Consider the following 22,523-nt stretch of genomic DNA (forward strand, 5'->3'; position numbering starts at 1 on the left):
ACGTAATGATCTAAAATTTATCTTTGAAAGGAGATAGCCTATATTTTCACAAATTAGAGTTTATAATCATGTTGCATTTTTACTCTATGGGACAGCACCGCTTTTTACCTAGTCTGAGTTCATCTATTAGCCTTTCCTTACAAATTTGAACCCAAACTTTCATCAGGCTGAATATTGATAGATCTCCCTATAATTGATACAGATCTAAATAAGAATGAAGTCCTAGTAAAAGTTTGGGAGAGGGACTTCCCTCGTGGCACAGTCGTTAAGAATCCACCTGCCAATGCAGGGGACAGGGGTTCGATCCCTGGTCTGGGAAGATCCCACATGCCGCGGAGCAACTAAGCCCGTGCGCCGCCACTGCTGAGCCCACACGCCGCAACTACTGAAGCTCACGCTCCGCAACAAGAGGAGCCGCCACAATGAGAAGCCCGTGCACCGCAACCAAGAGTAGCCCCCGCTCGCCGCAACTAGAGAAAGCCCGCATGCGGCAGCAAAGACCCAACGCAGCCAAAAATAAATAACTAAATAAACTACAAAAAAAAAAGTTTGGGAGAAACGTGTGGTGTTAAAGAAGGAATGATGACATGGAATACTATATATATTTCTACTCTTAAGTTGGATTCAGTCCTGTTATTTTTTATGAAATGCTAAATTGGGTCAATGACCCAGAGTTTGTTTTATTTAGAGTGAGTTGGATATGGAAATGAAACAATATTTCCCTTCTTCTGAAAAGTCTTCTGATAAAGATTTCAGTTCATGGTAGAAAAGCTTTTCCCAAACTAAGGTCTTTTCATTGAGTCCTGGTAAGCAGTTCTAAGCACGCCTTTTCCCAGAAGAGGGCTTTCCACATGGTGCAGCTAATGTTGATGAGATTTCAAATCCTCTTGGTTCTAACCAGTGGCACTTAGATGAGGAACCTTGCTTATTGGCTCTTCCCCCTTAAGTGTAACCTTGGAAAGCCCTACCTTCCCTTTGAAGTACTGACTCTCCCTTTGGCATCTCAATTTGTAAAGCCAGTGCAGCACGTGCTCATAACAGGCATTTTCCTGTTACAAGGAGGCCAATGTTACAAGAGGTTACAGGGGAGCAAAAGAACAACAGCAAAAAAGAATGAAATAAGTTGACTTTTTAGAGAATGATGCCATAAGGATCAAGACATAAATCTACTCCAGAAGTTGGATGGTGTAGGAGGAGAACAGGCTTTGCAGTCAAATGGAACTGGGCTCAGAGGTCCAGCTCCAGCGTTCAGTAGCTGTGTGAACTTGGGAAAGTAAGTCTATCTGAGTATGTTTCTCCATCAGTAAAGATCAGGGTAATAATACATTCCTTATAGCATTATTAAGGGGACTAGGGATAAAATATGCGAAATACTCGGCACATAGTATATGTTCAATAAATGGTAGCTGCTATTATCATTGCTACTACTAGTACTCCTCCTCCTCCTATTGTGCTATTAGGGCTGCTGCTACTACTAATCTACTACTATTATTACTGTTCCTAGTCCGACTCCTATTGCATGAGGAGAGCTGTGTGGAAAGAGGAATTACCTCCTCTAGTTCTAAGCAAATCAGTCATTACCTCGTCCTAGCCCACCTTTCTACTGTGATGGGAGAATGACCAAGTGCTTTGGAATCAGATAAACTCAAGAGTAACTTATGAAGAATGATAGGACCATAGAGGCTATGAGAACTCGAGTACGTTCCTAATGCTGTTTGTGTGGCTGTGAACATTGTTTTTCTGAAATCAAATATTGTCAGAGGTGTTGAGATTTATCTCATGGTCAATATTTGATCTTTCAAAGCTCATCAATACATAACATACTTCGAACTGGATTAGAAGTTTGTAGACTTTGTTGTGTGTGTTTTATCATGAGCATTTATAGACCAGTGAGTGTGTCATATAGGGAGGATTATTATATGTTGGGTACATGTTAGTTGAACTAAGACTTCGACTTAATGAACTGGAATTGAGTTGCCCTAAAAACTGCTTAAGAAAAGTAAACTCAAATGTAATTATGGTGGCTCCTACCAATGTGACATGGTTGGAGTATCTTTGAAATCTTTTGCATTTGAAATAGAATGGAATGGAGTACTTCAGTTACTCCCAGCACCAAGGTCCATTTATGTTCCATTGCAACTTAGATATTTATTGATCCTACTCAGTGTTCAGAGGGGAAGACACTAAGATTAGCACAAAGGTACTTTTGTCATTAAGGATGTTACTGTCTAGTAAACCTGGCTGCTGTGTTTAATCTGTGATCATTTAAAAGTTTTTAGTTTTCATTATAAGGTCATATTAGTTGAAGGAAAGAATGTATTTAGAGCAGCAAGGGTTCAGTTCAACCCTTTTATTCTTCAGTGTTTGGTTTAGACACTATTTCTTTTTTTAAAAAATATTTTATTTATTTATTTATTTTTGGCTGGGTTGGGTCTTTGTTGTCGCGTGCGGGCTTCCTCTAGTTGCGGCGAACGGGGGCTACTTTTCGTTGCGGTGCACAGGCTTCTCATTGCGGTGGCTTCTCTTGTTGCGGACCATGGGCTCAGTAGTTGCAGCACGTGGGCTCAGTAGTTGTGGCTCGTGGGCTCTAGAGCGCAGGCTCAGTAGTTGTGGCGCATGGGCTTAGTTGCTCCACAGCATGTGGCATCTTCCCGGACCAGGGCTCAAACCCGTGTCCCTTGCATTGGCAGGCAGATTTTTTTTTGTTGTTTTTGTTTTTGTTTTGCGGTACGCGGGCCTCTCACTGTTGTGGCCTCTCCCGTTGCGGAACACAGGCTCCGGACGCGCAGGCTCAGCGGCCATGGCTCGCGGGCCCAGCCGCTCCGCGGCATGTGGGATCTTCCCAGACCGGGGCACGAACCCGCGTCCCCTGCATCGGCAGGCGGACTCTCAACCACTGTGCCACCAGGGAAGTCCTAGATATTATTTCTGATGTTAATCACCACATTAAGTCTTAAATTTCCCACCCCAGAAGCCCTCATCGTAGCCCTTTCATTTCTTAAAACTGGCAGACATTGGTAAATAATGGGCTACAACATTTTTTTTAAGGTCTTGAACACTTATTCTAAGAGCACAAAGTACCCTGTGGAGACACTGTATACACTAGTAGCAAGGAGCAAATGTTCCTTTTATTTTTATAATTGTTTTGGAAAAACCATATGATTGCCAAAGACAGCATGCACATGGTCAATTTGGATTCATCCCAACTTAAAAAAAAAATCTGCAAAACACATTAATGGTTGTAATGTATACAGTTGAGATTTTTTTGAACCTGCCTTCCAGCTGTACATTTGTAATGTTTAATTTAGGTGAAAATTCTATGAAGGCTTTAATTGATATGATCCAGAAGTGTGTTAACCATGTCAAATGGCCATTGATTTTGCCAAATTCCATCTTATGCCATAAGAACATAATCCACACTAGGTTCCGTTAGTGGTGAAAAAACTCCCCAGATAGATTTGACTCTTAAGTCAAATGGTAAAATGGCTGCCTGGAAATAAACAAACCGGAGTCCTAGGGAGTCTGATTAGGCCTGGAAAATCCAGTGGAAATATCTAGCTCTGGAAGGTTCCAGAAGTCTTTTTTTTTTTTTTTTTTGCGGTACGCGGGCCTCTCACTGTTGTGGCCTCTCCCGTTGCGGAACACAGGCTCCGGACGCGCAGGCTCAGCGGCCATGGCTCGCGGGCCCAGCCGCTCCGCGGCACGTGGGATCCTCCCGGACCGGGGCACGAACCCGTGTCCCCCGCATCGGCAGGCGGACTCTCAACCACTGCGCCACCAGGGAAGCCCCAGAAGTCTTTGAAGTATGGTTTTCTCCCTTACAGCCACTACCCTCCCACATTCCTCTATCCATCCCTTAATTTGCCTACCTGTGCTCAGAAAATTCACCCTTGGGGTTTTTATTTTGTGATTTGAACTCATTTCTGCAATTTCCTCTTACGCTTCTTGGAAATGTCTTGTAACAGACACTAAACTACAATTTCAGGCTGATGTGTTGAGGAGATCCTTGGCTATACTACAAAATGCAAATCATGTAAAACGACTTTCGTGTCCTCGTTTTTAAACCCTCGTTGTACTTTAGGACTAAAGGAAGGAAAATGCTTGTCAAGTGACAACTTCTTCCTGTTTTTCCATCTCGATGCATGTAATTGGTTATCAAAAGGGATGGCCTGCACGTAGCCCGCTTCGGAGTACCTTGAAGAATATTTTCTTCAGATTCAAGTTTTTTTATTTTATTTTATTTTATTTTATTTTCAGATTCAAGTTTTAAAGTTAGTGATTGTAGATATTGAGAAGTTGGAATGACCAGCTCTGAATGACTGGAGGGAAAACCTGTTACTAGCACCTGAACCCCATGTTTTCTGTTTGTCTGTAATCCCCAAACTAGTGTCTGCTGGTTTTCATCTGCTAAGTTGCAGTAGCAACTTTCTAGGCAAACAAGAGGAGATATGGAGCCCTGGGAGTGAGGCCTTTCTTTCCAGCACAAGTACAGGAAAGAATTAGGGTTTTTGACAGAGAAGGAGACAGGCCTACTGCCTTTGGTATCTTCCATAGAATGTCAGAATGGATCCTTCCAGAAAGCTCTCAACAGAATCACAAGTGCCCATTTGAGGGAACTGGAAAAACTTCCAACTTCCAGGCTGCACCAGCATAGCTCTGTAATCGGAGAACTTTCTGTACCCCCTAAATTCATTCTCAGGATTTGGGACTAATGTGTTGAATTATTTTCCCAAACTCTGTAGGAACCCTCCTCCACCTACCCTGCCATCTATCTGCCCACTCACCCACCCATCCACCCATTTTGTTAAGCAAATATTTGTTGAGAATCTACTATGCAACAAACAAAGTACCTAATCTACTATGCGTCAGGTACTTTGAATCCAGTAGGGAAAAAGAGAGACGGGAGCCCTGTCCTAATGATGCTTTCCTTTAGGGAGTTTACATCTTTTCCACCTGAAGTCCTCTAACTATAAGAAGAGGCAGGGAGAGTCTCAGTATGTGTTACTAGAGGACGTTGGCACTGGTAGATTTAATGTTCACCAAATCGACTATTTGGGTGGAATTCTCATTACCCGTACCCTATATTCAACTTCATGGCCTATGACTCCAAGGATAAGATATTCTTGTCTCAGATGGTCAAGGACAAACTGACTCTCATACCTTGAAGCAATGCATCAGATTCTATCATTGAGCTAGTTTCTTTCTGAACCTCTTTCTATGACCCACTGAGCATTCTGCAAACAACAGCTAGAACCATTGGTGTGGAATACTAACAGCGCAGGAAACAGACTAAGATCACAGGCAGAACTCTCTGGACTGATTTCATGAGTACTTGGTGCTCTGAAGGATCTGGGAATTTCCCAAATCTTGGAACCTTGCAAAGGCCCTCTAAAGGGGTCTACTTTCTGAAGTTCTGCAGGCAGCATGCAGGGCTCTGCCTCTATCCGAGCTTCCATTCCCATCTCATAAAGCACCTGTACAGTGGTGGTGAACATAGGCTCAATCACTCTGTTGTCCATATATCAGGAGCGTAATAGACCCACTTCTGGTGTTGCACGTCCAATAACCAACCACTGGCCCTGATTTCCTCTGTAAAGTCTCAGGAACTAAATGGTCATTAACATTCATGCCAACAAGTCTAGATTCCACAAGGAGCCAGGAACCCACTTACCTGCTGTCTTTTAGCCTCCCTCTGATCCCAAGGGCTGGCTGTAGCCAGAATCAGATCTCTTTGGCATACCATCCTAGAGTGGGCTCCTAAGGGGCCCTGTTTTCTAGATCTAAGATTTTTGTGTAGGACTAGAATACACTTGGGGAGCTAGCGACCAATAGCAGGACTGTCAGATTCTCTAGCAATATCATTCCATCCTGACAACACAAAACACGCCTTTCTGATTGGTCCACCTCCAAGCTCTTCTGCATATATGCTGTGGCATAATCATATCAATCCCCCCCATGATGCTCCGGTTTACCTTTGTATCCTGAGCACCAAAGATGCCACGTTTCATTAAACCTACATGAAGTTCCCCTTAGATACATTAAAAAAATTTCTTTTCTAGTCTTGTACCAGCTTACTTTTATTTTTTTTTAATTTATTTTTATTGAAGTATAGTTGATCTACGGTGTTGTGTTAGTTTCAGGTGTACAGCAAAGCGATTCCATTATACATACATGAATATCTATTTTTTTCACATTCTGTAACCTTACAGATTATTACAAAATATTGAGTATAGTTCCCTGTGCTATACAGTAGGACCTTGTTGTTTATCTATTTTATATATAATAGTCTGTATCTATTAATCCCAAACTCCTAATTTATCCTTCCCCCGCCCTTCATTTTTAAAAAAATTTAAAATGTCTGATTGTTTGGTTGTTGGGGAAACTATAGCTGTAAATAGTATTAATTTTCAAGAAAACTGATTAAATGTTAAAATTCAGGAAACCACTGTAATCAACTTTAATCAGGAAGAGAAAGTTAAATATGCAGCTACGTTTCTTTAGTTGTCATTATATAAAATAGAATAATATTGCAAAGAAAAATTGGATAGAAGAATAAAAATCACAGTGCTAACATGTGGTTGAAGAAGTACTGGAGGTTACTGGTAGTGTAAATTCTCTGATTATTACCAGACAGAGATGAGCTTTATTTGACGGAGATGGGTCATTATTAAGTCATCCGTCTGATCTCCAGCCAGCAGCACGATCTAATGATTTCATTCCTGGATTATTTTTAATGCATAGAATTAGAGCTGTATGGGAAGCATTTACTATTATTTTAATAGTACAGTTTCCTCCTAAATTGCTTTTGTTAAGTAAAATCATGTTGCGTTGGAAGAGAGTGTGTATTTTCTTAGTAATGCTTCACAATTCCTTGTCTTACAATTCAATAAATCATCTTACACCTGTCAGCACATAGAGTCTAAGATTTATTACCTGATCCATTGCGTAGTAGATAGTTCCTTGGCCGGAGAGCAATTTCTGAAACTAATTTAATCAAAGTGTTTTTATGATTTAGTGAACTCTGGCTTGATGTCTCAAATATGTATTGATGTCTTCAGAAAGGTATGATTTAATCCTATCCAGTTTTGAAATAGAATTAAGATTTGGCTTGATGTAATTTCTGTTACTGATAGAAAATCTTTAGTCGCATGAATATTACTCACGTCCTCCTTTATCGAATAAGCATTTATTGGTGCCTCTAGCCCTCTGCTAGATTCTGAGATGCCATGGGGGGAATGAAAAAATTCTAGATTGGTGGAAAGATGCAGCCCAAGGGCTCAGAAGGAGCAACGGATGTGGCAGTTCTTGACCAATAAGGAATCCATTGTAACTGAAGTTGAATGTTCATTGTGCAAGGCGGTGGTAGTTATAGCTGGCTTCTACTGGGGAAATTCTAAACCTACTGCAGTTTTTCTTTTAATTTTTTATTTTATATTGGAGTATAGTTGATTTACAATGTTGTGTTCGTTTTAGGTGTACAGCAAAATGATTGTTATACATATACGTATATCCATTCTTTTTCAGATTCTTTCCCCATGTAGCTTATTACAGAATACTGAGTAGAGTTCCCTGTGCTGTACAATAGGTCCTTGTTGATTATCTGTGTTATATATAGTAGTGTGTATCTGTTAATCCGAAACTCCTAATTTATCCCTCCCCATCACGTTTCCCCTTTAGTAACCATAAGTTTGCTTTCGAAGTCGGTGAGTCTGTTTCTGTTTTGTAGATAAGTTCATTTGTATCTTTGTTTTTTGGGGTTTTTTTTTTTTAGATTCCACATGTAAGTGGTATCATACGGTATTTGTCTTTCTCAGTCTGACTTCTCTTTAGTATGATCATCTCTAGGTCCTTTCATGTTGCTGTAAATGGCATTATTTCATTCTTTTTGATGGCTGAGTAATATTCCACTGTATAAATATACCGCATCTTCTTTATCCATTCATCTGTCGATGGACATTTAGGTTGCTTCCATGTCTTGGCTATTGTGAATAGTGCTGCAGTGAACATTGGGGTGCATGTGTCTTTTAGAATTATTAAACCCACTATAGTTTTGAGGACTTCGCATCCCAACTCGGGAGTTTGAGCTTCATCCTTTAAGGATGGACAGCTTTTTGAACTTTTGAGGATGTGATGGTGTAGTAAAATACAAGCTTACTGGGATGATGACTTTGGTGGCCATGCACGCAGCCGACTGGCTGGGCAAACGTTAGAGGAATGAAAACCAGCAATTTATGGAAGGAGATGGTTAGAGTGGTAACCTTGGAAGAAAAGGGAAGGCTGAAGCCAAAGGGTCTTTTAATGAACAACCAAACAGCCTTAGAGAGTGATTAAGGGAAGGCACAAATGAGAAGTCCGAGTCTCAGGTGATGTTCCGGTGCTCACCTGGGGAATGGTAGTATCCTTTATATCCTCTGTGAAGACTAGAAAGTAGGAAGAAATTTCAAAGGGGCACGTGATGCAGTTAAGAATGGTGAGTTTAAAATAACAAGGGATCATCATAGCTAAGAGTCGGTCAGATTTGAGATCTGAGATCAAAATTTGAATATTATCAGGACAGAGGAGAGAATCGAAGCTGTAAAAGAATGCATTTACTGAGGGAAAGTGTATATTTGAAGTCACTGCTGTGTCATAATTGTTTGGAAATGGAAAGAACACGTTGTGGTGAAAAACTTGCAGTCAAAAACACACGGTGTGAAAGTCTGCCTTTAGAGTAAATGCCTTTGGTTCGAAAATGTATTCGTTAGCCATGTTAAGTGACACTTCATTCAAATAAAAGAAAGACGTTGGAGGAAGACGGTGCTTAGCGGAAGGCCACTACGTGTGATTTACTACCGCCGCTTAATTATTGAGCAGTCTCTGATGTCGTATGTCCTATCACAGTGGTTGACCAAGTCACAGACATTTGAAAATCAAATGACAAAGGTCACACTAAAAAACCCTGAGGGCAAAGTTTAACATGTTGGCTTTCAGCTTTATACATTTCGTGTCAAACGAAATCTTCAAGAGGTGCACTTACTCCAGCCAGTGGCGGGGGGGGGGGGCATTGTATTTTCGTCAAAAACAAATGAGTTTGGGTTCTCTCCCCCTTTCAACAGCACTCAAAAAAAATTTTTTTTAAACAGCATTTATAAGTAATCGAGAATACACGAGGGCAACTTCACCAGGACTGTTGTTGTTGTTGTTTTCCCCTCTGGCACATTCTGAACATCTGAGTTCTGTGTATGTTTTTATTAGAAAAAGCAATTTGGAATGGCTAATGGTAAAGGGGTAAAAAGCATGGATGAGTGAGGTGCACATCCATTCCCAAAGCTTCCCCCTGCCATGACGTTGCGTCATCTTCCCCCACCTCCAAAATTCTCCAGCCCTCCTTTGTCCCTGCGTCTTGGCTTGCACCCTCTTCCATTATGCTTCCTGTTCCCCAGTGGAGACCAAGGAACCAGGGGAAAGCCCAAGTATAGGGCCTGATGACAGAGACTTGAGTGATTAGATCCAAAGGTGTCCATGAGAAAGGCAAGGTGGAAAGAGCAGTATGGGGATCGCTTACCTATAGCTTTTCCTGTCTTTAAAATGTTTAACCACCTCCCCGCCCAGACACACACACTGAAGGATGTTACAACATTCGTGTAAGTGGTTCTCAAACATTAGCACTCACAGGATCCCCTGAAGGGTTTATTAAGCCACAGGTTGCTGGACCCCCCACCTCTAGAGTTCCTGATTCAGCAGGTCTAAGAATTTGCCTTTCCAACCAGCTCCCTGGGGAAACTGTTGCTGTGGATCCAGGAATTCCTGGTCTCTGTTCTAGACTGTACAGATAGGACAAGAGGAGACGTCGTAATTCATGATTCTTATAACCGGCAAGTCTCCTCCAAGTTCTCTGAATATTGGACCATTTTCTCCCACTGGGTTAAAAGAACTGACTTTAAAAACATTTTTTAAGTGACATTCGTTCTTTGTCTTTCCTTTTAGCAAAACACTGTATATGTAAATTAAAATATATTCCAGGGAAATGAGAGTTAGTTCATTTTTTAAATACAATGACCCTTAAATTGTCTTTAGTCATGTGTATACAAACCAACTCTGGGAAAATGGCTGAATAATTTGTTGCAAAGCACTGCAAATTAAATAATTAACTCTCCAGATTGTTTTTGTTGTTGTTGTTTTAACTAGCAGACAGATGGCCATGCATCAAAGAAACAATAGTAAAGCAAAGATGGAAGTAATTAAATGTTATCCCTGTGGTTTCCATCATTTCAGACATTTGCATTTTACCTTTTAAACCACAGAGGAGTTTCTAATCCTCAAGGCAGTTGTATTGCCTCTGGCCATCATCAAAAAATCTAGAAACAGTAAATGCTGGAGAGGGTGTGGAGAAAAGGGAACACTCTTGTACTGCTGGTGGGAATGTGAATTGGAGGTTCCCTAAAAAACTACAAACAGAACTACCATATGACCCAGCAATCCCACTACTGGGCATATACCCTGAGAAAACCAAAATTCAAAAAGAGTCATGCACCACAATGTTCATTGCAGCTCTATTTACGATAGCCAGGAGATGGAGACAACCTAAGTGCCCATCATCGGATGAATGGATAAAGAAGATGTGGCACATATATGTACAATGGAATATTACTCAGCCATAAAAAGAAATGAAATTGAGTTATTTGTAGTGAGGTGGATGGACCTAGAGTCTGTCATACAGAGTGAAGTAAGTCAGAAAGAGAAAGACAAATACTTTATGCTAACACATATATATGGAATCTAAGAAAAAAATGTCATGAAGAACCCAGGAGTAAGACAGGAATAAAGACACAGACCTACTAGAGAATGGACTTGAGGATATGGGGAGGGGGAAGGGTAAGCTGTAACAAAGCGAGAGAGAGGCATGGACATATATACACTACCAAACGTAAAATAGATAGCTAGTGGGAAGCAGCCGCATAGCACGGGGAGATCAGCTCGGTGCTTTGTGACCACCTAGAGGGGTGGGATAGGGAGGGTGGGAGGGAGGGAGACGCGAGGGGGAAGAGCTATGGGAACATGTGTGTGTGTGTGACTGATTCACTTTGTTATGAAGCAGAAACTAGCACACCATTGTAAAGCAATTATACTCCAATAAAGATGTTAAAAAAAAGAAAAGAATCTGGGTAGGGGAATGAATCTATTCTTTTGTCATCAGAGTCCTTAAATTTTTTTTCCTAAATCTTTAATTTACCATATAAAAATCTTGTTTAATTATAAACATCTACAGTCTGCTTCTCTTATATTTCTGGGGAATTAATGACTGTTAAAATCAACAAACCAAATTTGTATGCTACTAATACTGTTCAAAGTATAAACTGAGGTAACCACTCAGGAATTATTTTTAGACATTAGGAATACGTGAATGATTCAAGAAAGCATTCCCCTATATTTTCAAGTCAAAAAAGCCCTCTAAGTTTCGTTTTTAACGTTTATTTATTTATTTATTTATTTATTTTATTTTTGGCTGCGTTGGGTCTTCGTTGCTGCGTGCGGGCTTCTCTCTAGTTGCGGAGAGCGGGGACTACTCTTCATTGCGGTGCACGGGCTTCTCATTGAGGAGGCTTCTCTTGTTGCGGAGCACGGGCTCTAGGCGCGCAGCTCCAGTAGTTGTGGCGCACGGGCTCAGTAGTTGTGGCTCGCGGGCTCTAGCGCGCAGGCTCAGTAGTTGTGGCACACGGGCTTAGTTCCTCTGCGGCATGTGGGATCTTCCCAGACCAGGGCTCGAACCCGTGTCCCCTGCATTGGCAGGCGGGTTCTTAACCACTGAACCACCAGGGAAGTCCCCCTCTAAATTTCTTAACAGTAATAGTCAGTGTTCCCTGCAGAGCACTGTTTCAGTAAAGTTCCTGGGATTTCCTATGATACATTCACATAAATTCACAGTTCTAGTGTAGCTATATATAATTTTATTCCTGCACTTATTATGTACATATGCTGCATTACAAAAATATTCCTTTTATCCTGAGTAACTCTTAAAGTGTAAGACTAGTAAATTGAGTACATGATTAATTTTTGTACACCGTATCACAATCCAGCTACTTGGCAACCTGGTTTTGAGGAAGAGTTTTCACACTTGGTTGCACGTTAGAATCTCCTGAGGAGTTTTTTTTGTGTTTGGTTTTTGTTTTTTGTTTTTGTGGTATGCGGGCCTCTCACTGTTGTGGCCTCTCCCGTTGCGGAGCACAGGCTCCGGACGCGCAGGCTCAGCGGCCATGGCTCACGGGCCCAGCCGCTCCGCGGCATGTGGGATCCTCCCGGACCGGGGCACGAACCCGTGTCCCCTGCATCGGCAGGCGGACTCTCAACCACTGCGCCACCAGGGAAGCCCCTCCTCGGGAGTTTTAAAGATCCCAATCCCTGGACCTCACCCCAATCTAAGTAATTCATAGTCTCTGGTCGGGAAGGGGGTGTAGACCAAGCATGGTATTTGTGTAGCCCCCCAAGTGAGGGCAGAGTGCAGTCCAGGGTGGGAACCACTCACCCAGTGGATGGTTGTCACCCTGCTTCCTTCCTTCCATAACTTTCATGTTGCTTTAATTTGGACTCAGTCAACTCACTCTGATTGGATAAAGACAGCCTCAGTCCTACTAAAAGCAGAGGAAGTGGCTAAGTAAAGGTGGTGAAGTGAGGGATGAAGGATGCAGTGAATTCAAGGAATCTGAGATTCAGACGCCTGAAACCCAAGGAAGGTTCTGTCTTTGAAGGTTACACAGGGCTGAGAGACAATGCCATGCTTTCATATTCTTCTTTGATTCTCGAGGCTGTCCCAAATGGGGAATTCTCTTACACAACATTGATTTTGTAAATTCTTAACAGACCAGACCCACTTTGGATGGAATGGAATTTTAATCTATATATTTTTTTAGTCGAAGATTGTAACCTCCCTTGACTTTAATACTTTTTCCACTACCCAGAATGGGGATATGACTTCTGTGAACATCATGAACCCTTTTTGGGAATGCCACAAATTCAAGAGCAAAGCTGACCATGTATTGAATTCTAATTCGTTTTCAGCAGCGGGTCCAGAAAAGGCATAGTCCTCTAAAACTTAAAATTATTTTTTATATCTTTATTGGAGTATAATTGCTTTACAATGTCGTGTTAGTTTCTGCTGTATAACAAAGTGAATCAGCTATACGTGTACCTATATCCCCATATCCCCTCCATCTTGAGCCTCCCTCCCACCCTCCCTATCCCACCCCTCTAGGTGGTCACAAAGCATCGAGCTGATCTCCCTGTGCTACACAGCAGCTTTCCACTAGCCATCCATTTTACATTTGGTAGTGTGTATATGTCAATGCTACTCTCTCACTTCGTCCCAGCTTCCCCCCCACTTCCCCGGGTCCTCAAGTCCGTCCTCTACGTCTGCATCTTTATTCCTGCCCTGCCACTAGGTTCATCAGTACCATGTTTTTAGATTCCATATACGTGCGTTAGCACACGGTATTTGTTTTTCTCTTTCTGACTTACTTCACTCTGTATGACAGACACTAGGTCCATCCACCTCACTACAGATAATTCAATTTCGTTCCTTTTTATGGCTGTGTAATATTCCATTGTATATATGGGCCACATCTTCTTTATACATTCATCTGTCGATGGACATTTAGGTTGCTTCCATGTCCTGGCTATTGTAGGTAGTGCTGCAATGAACATTGCGGTACCTGTATCTTTTTGAATTACAGAAGAACCTAAAAATTTGAGGAAATAAAAATTGCTGTAGAAACAAAGCAAATCATAGTTACCTGTGCAAAGTTATTAGATCAAAGACTCAACTGTTTTAGCTTGAAATACATTCGATTTTTTCACTCCATTCAACATGAAGTATAGGTACTGGCTGAGAAAAAGATTTGGTCTTCCCACAGTATCTTAAGAATAAAGATGTAAAAAGAAATGTTTCCATTCATCGAAGGCTAAGCATCCACCATGAGACATCCAGGTCTGGTAAAAATGTTTGATGGTATCAGTTAAAACCCTATTTAAGTAGAAAGGCCAGAACATGTTTGTTAATGAGTATCTGGCAACGTCATCGTCTACTTAAGACAGAGAAAAGGGGATAAAATCAAAATTATTCAATCTCTGAGTGATGGAGGAAGTAAAGCTTGAAGTGACATATACAAACAACGCGTATGACATCCATCAGTGTCAGATTTTAAAGACATTCATTATCCAGTGCTCTAAGGTCTCCTTTGAGGTGTATTTTATGATTAAGAAAGAAGATGCTGAGGAAAAGAAAACTGATGGAAGCAGCAATCGATGAGTAATTTCACATTGGAGGTGTGCTCAGAACCCAACACTTTACACTTATTTGCAGAATGGAAAGAACTCACTAATCCTTGTGCTGTGCCTTTTTTTTAAATTGAAGTATAGTCAGTTTACAATGTTGTGTTAGTTTCTGGTGTGCAGCACAGTGATTGTTATATATGTGTGTGTGTGTGTGTGTGTCTGTATTCTTTTTCATATTCTTTTCCATTATAGTTAATTACAAGACACTGAATATAGTTCCCTGTGCTCTACAGTAGGTCCTTGTTGTTTATCTGTTGTATACACCGTAGCTTGCATCTGCCAATCCCAGGCTCCTAATTAATCCCCCCCACCATGTTCCCCTTTGGTAGTCATAAGTTTGTTTTCTGTGTCTGTGAATCTGTTTCTGTTTTGTAAATAAGTTCATTTGTATCATTTTAGATTCCACATATAAGTGATATCATATGATATTTTTCCTTCTCTGTCGGGCTTACTTCACTTAGTATGCTAACCTCTAGGTCTAGCCATGTTGCTGCAAATGGCATCATTCTGTTCTTTTTGTGACAGAGTAGTATTCCATTGTACATATGTACCGCATCTTCTTTATCCATTCATCTGTCGATGGACATCTAAGTTGTTTCCACTTCTTGGCTATTGTGAGTACCGCTGGCATGAACATTGGGGTGCATGTATCTTTTCAAATTAGAGTTTTCTCCAGATATATGCCCGTTGTCTTCTTTACTCACTCTTGACCATGTTCTTGCTATAGCAGCCTTGATCCAACTTAAGATTCTTTCCTACTCTTTCCTGGTCTGACTCTTCTGCTCCTCTGAACAAAGGTTGCAGAGGAATTTATTCAGACGTTGCAGTTTACCGGTGATTTAATGCTATTTTTTTTCTTTTGTGAGTTAAAAATTATTTGGGTATCCAACAGAAAGATCTTCTCCTTTAGAATTTTGAGTACCTGAATGATTGAAATTTTAGCCATACTCCCACACTCTCATGTTAAGCAAATTGAGTTACATTGAAATTTTTAAGTGGTTTGGAGCAATAGAGAAAATACTCTGTATTAATAAATAAGAAGGCCGTGGATTATTTTTTAAGATTTTTTTTTTCCCAAGAAGACAGCAATTTTCTGTAAAGGGCCAGTACTCAGTTTTTGTCATTGTAGCACAAAAGCAGAGAGAAACCATCAACGAATGGGAGTATCTGTGTTCCCATGAAACTTTATGGACAAAGAAATTTGAATTTCATATATTTCTCATGTGTCACAAAATTTTATCCTTCTTCTGATTTAAAAAAATCATTTAAAAACCATTTCTACCTGGCAGGCCATAGAAAATGGGACAGCAGGCAGGATTTGGCCTGTGGGCTGTAGTTTGCTGACCCCTGGTTTAGGAGATTAAATATTTCCCCAACTTGAAAGCTCTCACTTGATCAAAATAACTACTATTAGTGTGTTTTCCAATAGTCCCATAATCTTTTCACCATCTAATTCTTTTTTTTTTTTTTTTTTTTGCGGTACGCGGGCCTCTCACTGCTGCGGCCCCTCCCGTTGCGGAGCACAGGCTCCGGACGCGCAGGCCCAGCGGCCATGGCTCACGGGCCCAGCCGCTGTGCGGCATGTGGGATCCTCCCGGACCGGGGCACGAACCCGCGTCCCCTGCATCGGCAGGCGGACTCCAACCACTGCGCCACCAGGGAAGCCCCACCATCTAATTCTATGGCAGCCCAGAGTGCTGGGTTGAGGAAAATTCGAGAACCTGACTGGGGCCAGTGACCAAAGAAGACTGCAGGACGGCTGCCATATTGGACCTTCATGGCTCTTACCCCTATGCTGTCATCTTACAAAATGCTCCCCGTATGTTCCAATGATAAAAGTCATAGTCATTTTCTCTAGAACATTTCTCTTAGGAGATCAATTTATTTTTTTAATAATCGAGATTTTCCTTTTTTATTGAATGAAAGATTCTTTAAATTCCATAGTGCTTTACAGTTTTCAAAAGTTTCACACACATGATTTCATATAATCCCATAATAACCCTTTCCCCCCCCACCCCTATATTGTCCCTCTCCCCTTCCCTCTCCCCTCTGATAACCACTAGTTTGTAGGAGTTCATTATTTTTAAGTTCAGAGACTTTCAAAGCTTCCTAGGAGTCCAGCTCCCTTCACTCAATATTGATTCTCAAAACTGACAAATGTGTTATTGGTCAGTTGCTCAGCTCTCTTACTACAGGCAGAAGAAATAGGGCCGAGGGATGACGAATGAACAAGAAAGGCCACTCACATCTCTAATACCTGGAAATAAGTAGTCATCGTTGGATCTGCTAAAATCACAACTAAATGAATATAATTATACTAAGAGATTTATTTATCTCCGTTAACATCTGAAAGTTCTTCTAGGCCGTAAACAGTATTTAAAAATTGTTCTCTGTATATTATTGACTACCAGATTACAGTAATAAACACTGAACTCCTGACGATGGAATTTATAAATATATGGTGCCGATTCTGTGGTGTTAATATAGAAATATCAAATAAAACCTGACAAGGTAACTACAGTATTGCATATCAAAATGGCTTAAATTGTCGTCCATGGAACACTAGACTTAAATTTGTATGCAGATTGGGTTTTATTATGTTTTTGAAGCTCCCTGGGCGACCTGTCTTGCCAGGGCATTTGGAAATGTTAGCTATCATAACCAATGAAAAAAGGCATTAAAAAATCAAACCAGCATAAATCACACAGATTTGCGGTCTGTCATGAGTTGAACCTGAAGATAGCCTTAAATTCCTGCAACGTAATTAAAACATCTGAAGAGTTTAGTTACATGTTAAGAATTTATGCTTTTATGCAGGTGGCATGTGTTAATATGGGTGTGTTTTTATATTAAGGATTGTGATTAAAGTTGGTTAGAAAAAAAAATACGGATGGTGGCACTCGACGTGTTCATATCCTGGTTGTGCTGGAGGGGCGGTGTTGGGTGTCAGGACCATGAACACAGTTCCTGAGTGTCACTCTGAATATTATGGAATGGAACAAGCCAGATCTGTGTTTGCCTTGAAAGGCATCCAGACTTAATATTATACTTTAAAGACATTCTGAAGCGTTGACTTCAGAATAAGGGCAAACATTCTTTAGGCCTGGACAAACCCGAAAGGAATTACTGAAATCTCCTGTTTCAGGCATACATTTTCATAGTAGTCCTCAATGACAAGTCATTCATTCCTGTAATCTGACCCCTAGGTACAGGTCTCCAAAGGCTAAAATGAGGGGTATTTTTGTCTGCTTACCTTGCTATTTGATTGGGTCTCGGTGTATGTAGAAGTACAAAGGTCATCTGTTAAGTTGGATTTACTCCTCTCAGCTGGTGTCCATAACCATGCCTAAAGGCTTGTATTGAGATGGGTTGTAAAATCAGCTATCCTGCCATGATTGTTCAGTGATCAACTCAGGAGGCTGAGTCTGGCTCCATGAAAATGCATTAGAAGTGTATGTGTTAAAACAAAAATTACAGGAAAAATTAGTCATCCTTTCCGGAGAAAGTATGCAGGGGAGCCTCACTCTTGAAGCAACACATGTTTAACAGTGTTGTCTTTCACAAATTTGACTTGTACCCAATCTTTTGCTTATTATGGAGAAACGAAATCTGACTCATTGCATCTTTACCTTTAGAAGGACCATCTTGAATTATTTATGTTCCTCTTTGGTGGTGATGGCTTGGCAGGAGGGGGCGTGTTGAATTACAACGAATAGTCACACACTTACAAAAGCCTCATCTTTCTCAACAAAGGCTTCCTTTCCCTTCATAAAGTAAAAGGAGTACTATAAAAAAATACCCGGGAGAGAGACAATGAATTAAGGCTAGGAACAACTTGATTTTAGGTAGAAATTGAAATAGATGTGTCAGTGATAATTGCTAGATTGTCTAGTCACGTAAACGCTTGTTTTTTCAACAATGTAGTATTGGCCTTCCCTGAGATCTTGTGATCTAATGGAGTGGTATAGCATCCCTTCAGAATGCTTCTAAACTGTCAAGTCCCTCTTCTTGGGTTCACACTCAACACTACCAGTGAGAAAAGCCTTAAAGGGTAGAAGTCGTTGTTTTAACAATCTATAGTAGTTGCTAAATGAACTTACTAGTTAGTTGATTTACTACATTCAATTTCAGAAGTGTTCTCCAATGAATATTCAGTTTTCCATGCTAATTGGTCCCACAGTGAATGTTTGAGGATTTATAATGGGAACGGACTAAGCCATGATATACAGCAGGTACTCAACACATACTGTGGTTTTGTTATGCTCTCTCCTTGGTAGTAGAATTACTTCCTGCCATGCAGATGCATTCCAGAGGGAAGAGCATGTGCCCGGGCCCAGGAAGGAGCTTGGCCTATGGGCCAAATCTCCCTCACCACCTGTTGTTTTTTTTTTTTTTTTTTTCGCGGTACGCGGGCCTCTCACTGCTGTGGCCTCTCCCGTCGCGGAGCACAGGCTCCGGACGCGCAGGCTCAGCGGCCATGGCTCACGGGCCCAGCCGCTCCGCGGCACGTGGGATCTTCCCGGACCGGGGCACGAACCCGCGTCCCCTGCATCGGCAGGCGGACTCTCAACCACTGCGCCACCGGGGAAGCCCTCACCACCTGTTTTTGTAAATAAAGTTTTATTGGCACACAGCCCTGCCCACTTGTTTACATATTGTCTATGGCCACTTTCTTACTAAAACATGAGAATCGAGGAGCTGCGACAGAGAGCATATGGCCAACATAGCCTAAACTATTTACTACCTGGCCCTTTGCAGAAAAGCTTTGTTGACCCCAAGATATGGTATATGTATAAAACACACACCAGATGCCAAAGACTTAGTAAAAAGAAAGAAAAAGAATGTACCAGAGCTCATCAGTTTTAAAATATTTGATTATGTGTTGAAATAATAATATTTTGGAAATTAAGTCAAATGTATTGTTAAAATTAATTTTACCTGTTTCTTTTTAATTTTTTTTAAAGAAATATGACTATTAGAAAATTTTAGATGTGACTCCCATTTGTGGCTCACACTGTATTTCTAATGACACTGCTGGTTTAGAGCCTGGAATTTGGAGGCTATGTGATCTGTACAAAAGGTTAGAAAGAGGGAAGAGAAAACAAACCCTTGTATTAGCAAATATCTTTCAAAAGCAATACAATCTTCTGTTAATTTGGCTATTCCTCATAAGAAGGAATACTCAAAACCAACAGATTAGGACGTCTATGTTAAAAGTTTTAGTTGAATTCTCCCAGAAGACCCTAACTCAGAATTCGAATTGGGAGGTGATCCCGGAAGCATCTGGAAGGGAGAGGGGAGGCGGAACAGCGAAGGAGAGGAAGCGGAAAGAGGGCATGGTCAGGGGCAGGTGATTGCTGTGGGCATCGGGCTCCTGCCCGTGCGGGCGCTCGGGAGATTTTCTGAAACACGACTCAGAGTGATCCCACCTGGAGGTGGGGAAGCTGGGCAGTTCATCCACCGACTGCCAATAGTTGCTGGATGAGGGCTGCTCCTAGGGGCATCAACCTCCCTCCTCCTCCCGAGCACCCCCGCCCGCCCTGCCTGGGGCCAGGAAAAGCCCTGGAGCCTAAAGGAACAGCTACTTGCAGCAAAAAGCCACCAGCAAGCTTGAGAACGGTGACTGCTGCAGGCATGGGGTTGGCCCCCCGTAGTGTCTGGTACTGACACCAAACAATGTTTCACCCTACAATTCATGATTTCTTCAACAAGCATTTGTATAGTTCCTGGTGTGTTTTCATTTTCTCCTCTGAACTGAACAGTAGCATAAATGGGTGCATTTATTGTTTCTACACATCATGGATGGGAAAACTGAGCCCAAGCGTCATTTGTCCAGGAGAATTCAACTGGGGTCGTAGCCCCCGGCCCCTCACTCTACATGTGTGGCCACTCATGCCTGACTCCTTGGACTTCTACAAAGTTCAGCTCCATAAGGAGATGGAAATGTATTGATGTTTTCGAGGTGAGAACAGGAAACTAGAACTTTTTGGGGGGGTACTCTGTAGAATTCCTTAGATATCCATAGGGAAGTAGATACTTATATCCACTTTAGCCCCAAGACTCTGATGCCAAAAAATGTTATCTCTCGTTTGCACAAGGCACAGTCAAAATCAAGGGGTTACAGGACCTGCCGATCACCACACACGAGGTTAGTGATACAGTTAAATTCGAGAAAACTCCACAGAAGTCCCCGTAGTGGAAGCTTATGGATGCATGGTTCATTGAGGACTGGATTTGTTTACCTGCCCATTACCCGGGCTCTCTTGAAACGTGTTGTCAGTCCCTTTGGTACCTCTTGGAAACAAGTCTCTCTCTCAGCTTCATTTCCCTTTATTATACTTCTAAGTGACTTGGTAATTCTTTGCGGGCTTCAGTAACACTTGTACTTTTTAAATTTGAATAACCCCAAAGGATCTAGGTAGGTCAATGTGTTTAAACCACAGGCTTTAGTCTGCATATTAGTTGATTAAAAACAGATTTTATACATGATGTATCCTTAATAAAGGGAGGGAAAAGCAGATGTTTGTGAAGTCTAACTGTGTTAGATTGTATTTATTTGGATCTCTTGCTGACTAGCTTAAGAAGTCGTACCTATGACAGTTGAACTTTAAACAGTTTCATGATGTATTTCCCTGGTAATTTCCTGCTCTGAAGGGTCAGCCAAAAAGAAAAGTAAAAGGATTCCCTAAGACGAACATACAAAAAGAAGTTGACAAATAAATATACCATAAAGTGGTCACATCTAAGTCAAAGACACTGAATAATGGAAGGCGTCGAAATTATTCTCTAGTCTCGGACCATAAAGTGGTTGCACTTTGTTTAATTCAAGCGGTAGAAAAACATTTGGCTTTTGTGCTGGTGGTAAAGAGCTTTGAAAGCAAGTTTTTCGTTGATGCAAACATGAGGTCATTAAGTCGCACCTAAATCACTCTGTCTGGTTCATTCTCTGACTTTTTGTGGTATCCCACCCTTCAGGGGAGAAACGATTCTTTTTCTCCCTTAAAATATTTATATTTGAGACACTTTGAGGGTCTCAAAGTCGAAATGGAAGATCTTCCTGTTGATCTTCCAGTCCAGATGAAATAATGCCCCAAACCTCCCTCTGAATTCTGAACACATGAGAATTACAGATAAAATATTTTAAAATGGATTTTAAAGAATAATAACCAAGCTTAAACGTAAGTGGAAAGTCTCTGAGGATCAGAAATGAAAGGAAATGCAGACATGAGAAGGGGGGAAGAGCGAGGGGGCAGTGGGGACCTGAGGGGAAACATGGTGGAGCATGTGGCAGCAGAAATGAACACAACATTGTAAATCAACTATACTTCAATAAACTAAATTTCAAAAAATGTTGATGTTCTAAAGGAACAGGGAATAGTTCTAGATTCTTAAGGAGAACAGTGATGTGAAAAATGTAGCATTGAAGGAAATTTGATCTGGCATTGATAGGTTGATAGGCAAAGAACAGAAGCGTGTACAATGAAACGTACTATGAGTAAACGTGTATGATGAGGACTTCTTATCAATGCCTATAAATGACCACAGTGTCATCAATAGCTGGACAGTTCAGACCTTCGTCCCACGGATTGACCTCAGCCTGCCCATAAGATGGTAAATTCTAAAAATCCAACAGTAGTTGATTTGATGTGGGAATATATTCCTTCTATTATTGCCATTTCTGATTCAGGTAAAGGAATTAGAAATCCAATTACCTCTTTTCTCCCTCGTTCACAACCTGGAAATAACCTATGACTAATTATTCAGTGAAATATGCCTGAGTTCGTACAGGAAGCAGGAACAAAAAGAGTGAGATCTGAACATTTTGAAAATAATCTTTTACACTGTGACTTTTCAAAATCCAGTTTAAATCTATAAGTACTTGAAACTGTGTAGATTTCATTGAGATTTCTTTAAAAGTGTATCCATTTTCCTGAGTATGAGTAATTTTGTATATACTAAAGTATTAAAAGTATGCAGAATAATATTTTCCTCTCTTTTTTTTGAACAGCAAAACTTAGAGAGTAACCTCACCAACCTTATTAAGAGGAACACGGAACTGGAGACGCTCTTGGCTAAACTCATCCAAACATGTCAACATGTGGAGGTGAGTATCTCTGTGTGCTATTTTTCATATGAAAACTGCTTGATCACGGTTTTTATACCCTCACCCTTTATATTTCTCCAATGGGAATCTTCTTAAAGTCAGAGTTTTTGCG

General features: G+C 41.1%; 1 protein-coding gene across 2 annotated transcripts in view; it reads left to right on the forward strand.

Annotated features, from left to right (window-relative positions):
• MID1 (midline 1) overlaps positions 1-22,523 on the forward strand; it is a 180,926-nt gene that overhangs the window by 69,397 nt on the left and 89,006 nt on the right. For both annotated transcript variants that reach the window (XM_029241212.1, XM_029241213.1), the window contains exon 3: positions 22,316-22,411. In XM_029241212.1, coding sequence (XP_029097045.1) covers positions 22,316-22,411 — 96 coding nt within the window. The remainder of the gene's footprint in view (positions 1-22,315; positions 22,412-22,523) is intronic.

This window comes from Monodon monoceros, unplaced genomic scaffold (assembly GCF_005190385.1).
Source record: "Monodon monoceros isolate NGI ecotype Baffin Bay Population unplaced genomic scaffold, NGI_Narwhal_1 Super_Scaffold_22, whole genome shotgun sequence".
Lineage (NCBI taxonomy): Eukaryota > Metazoa > Chordata > Mammalia > Artiodactyla > Monodontidae > Monodon > Monodon monoceros.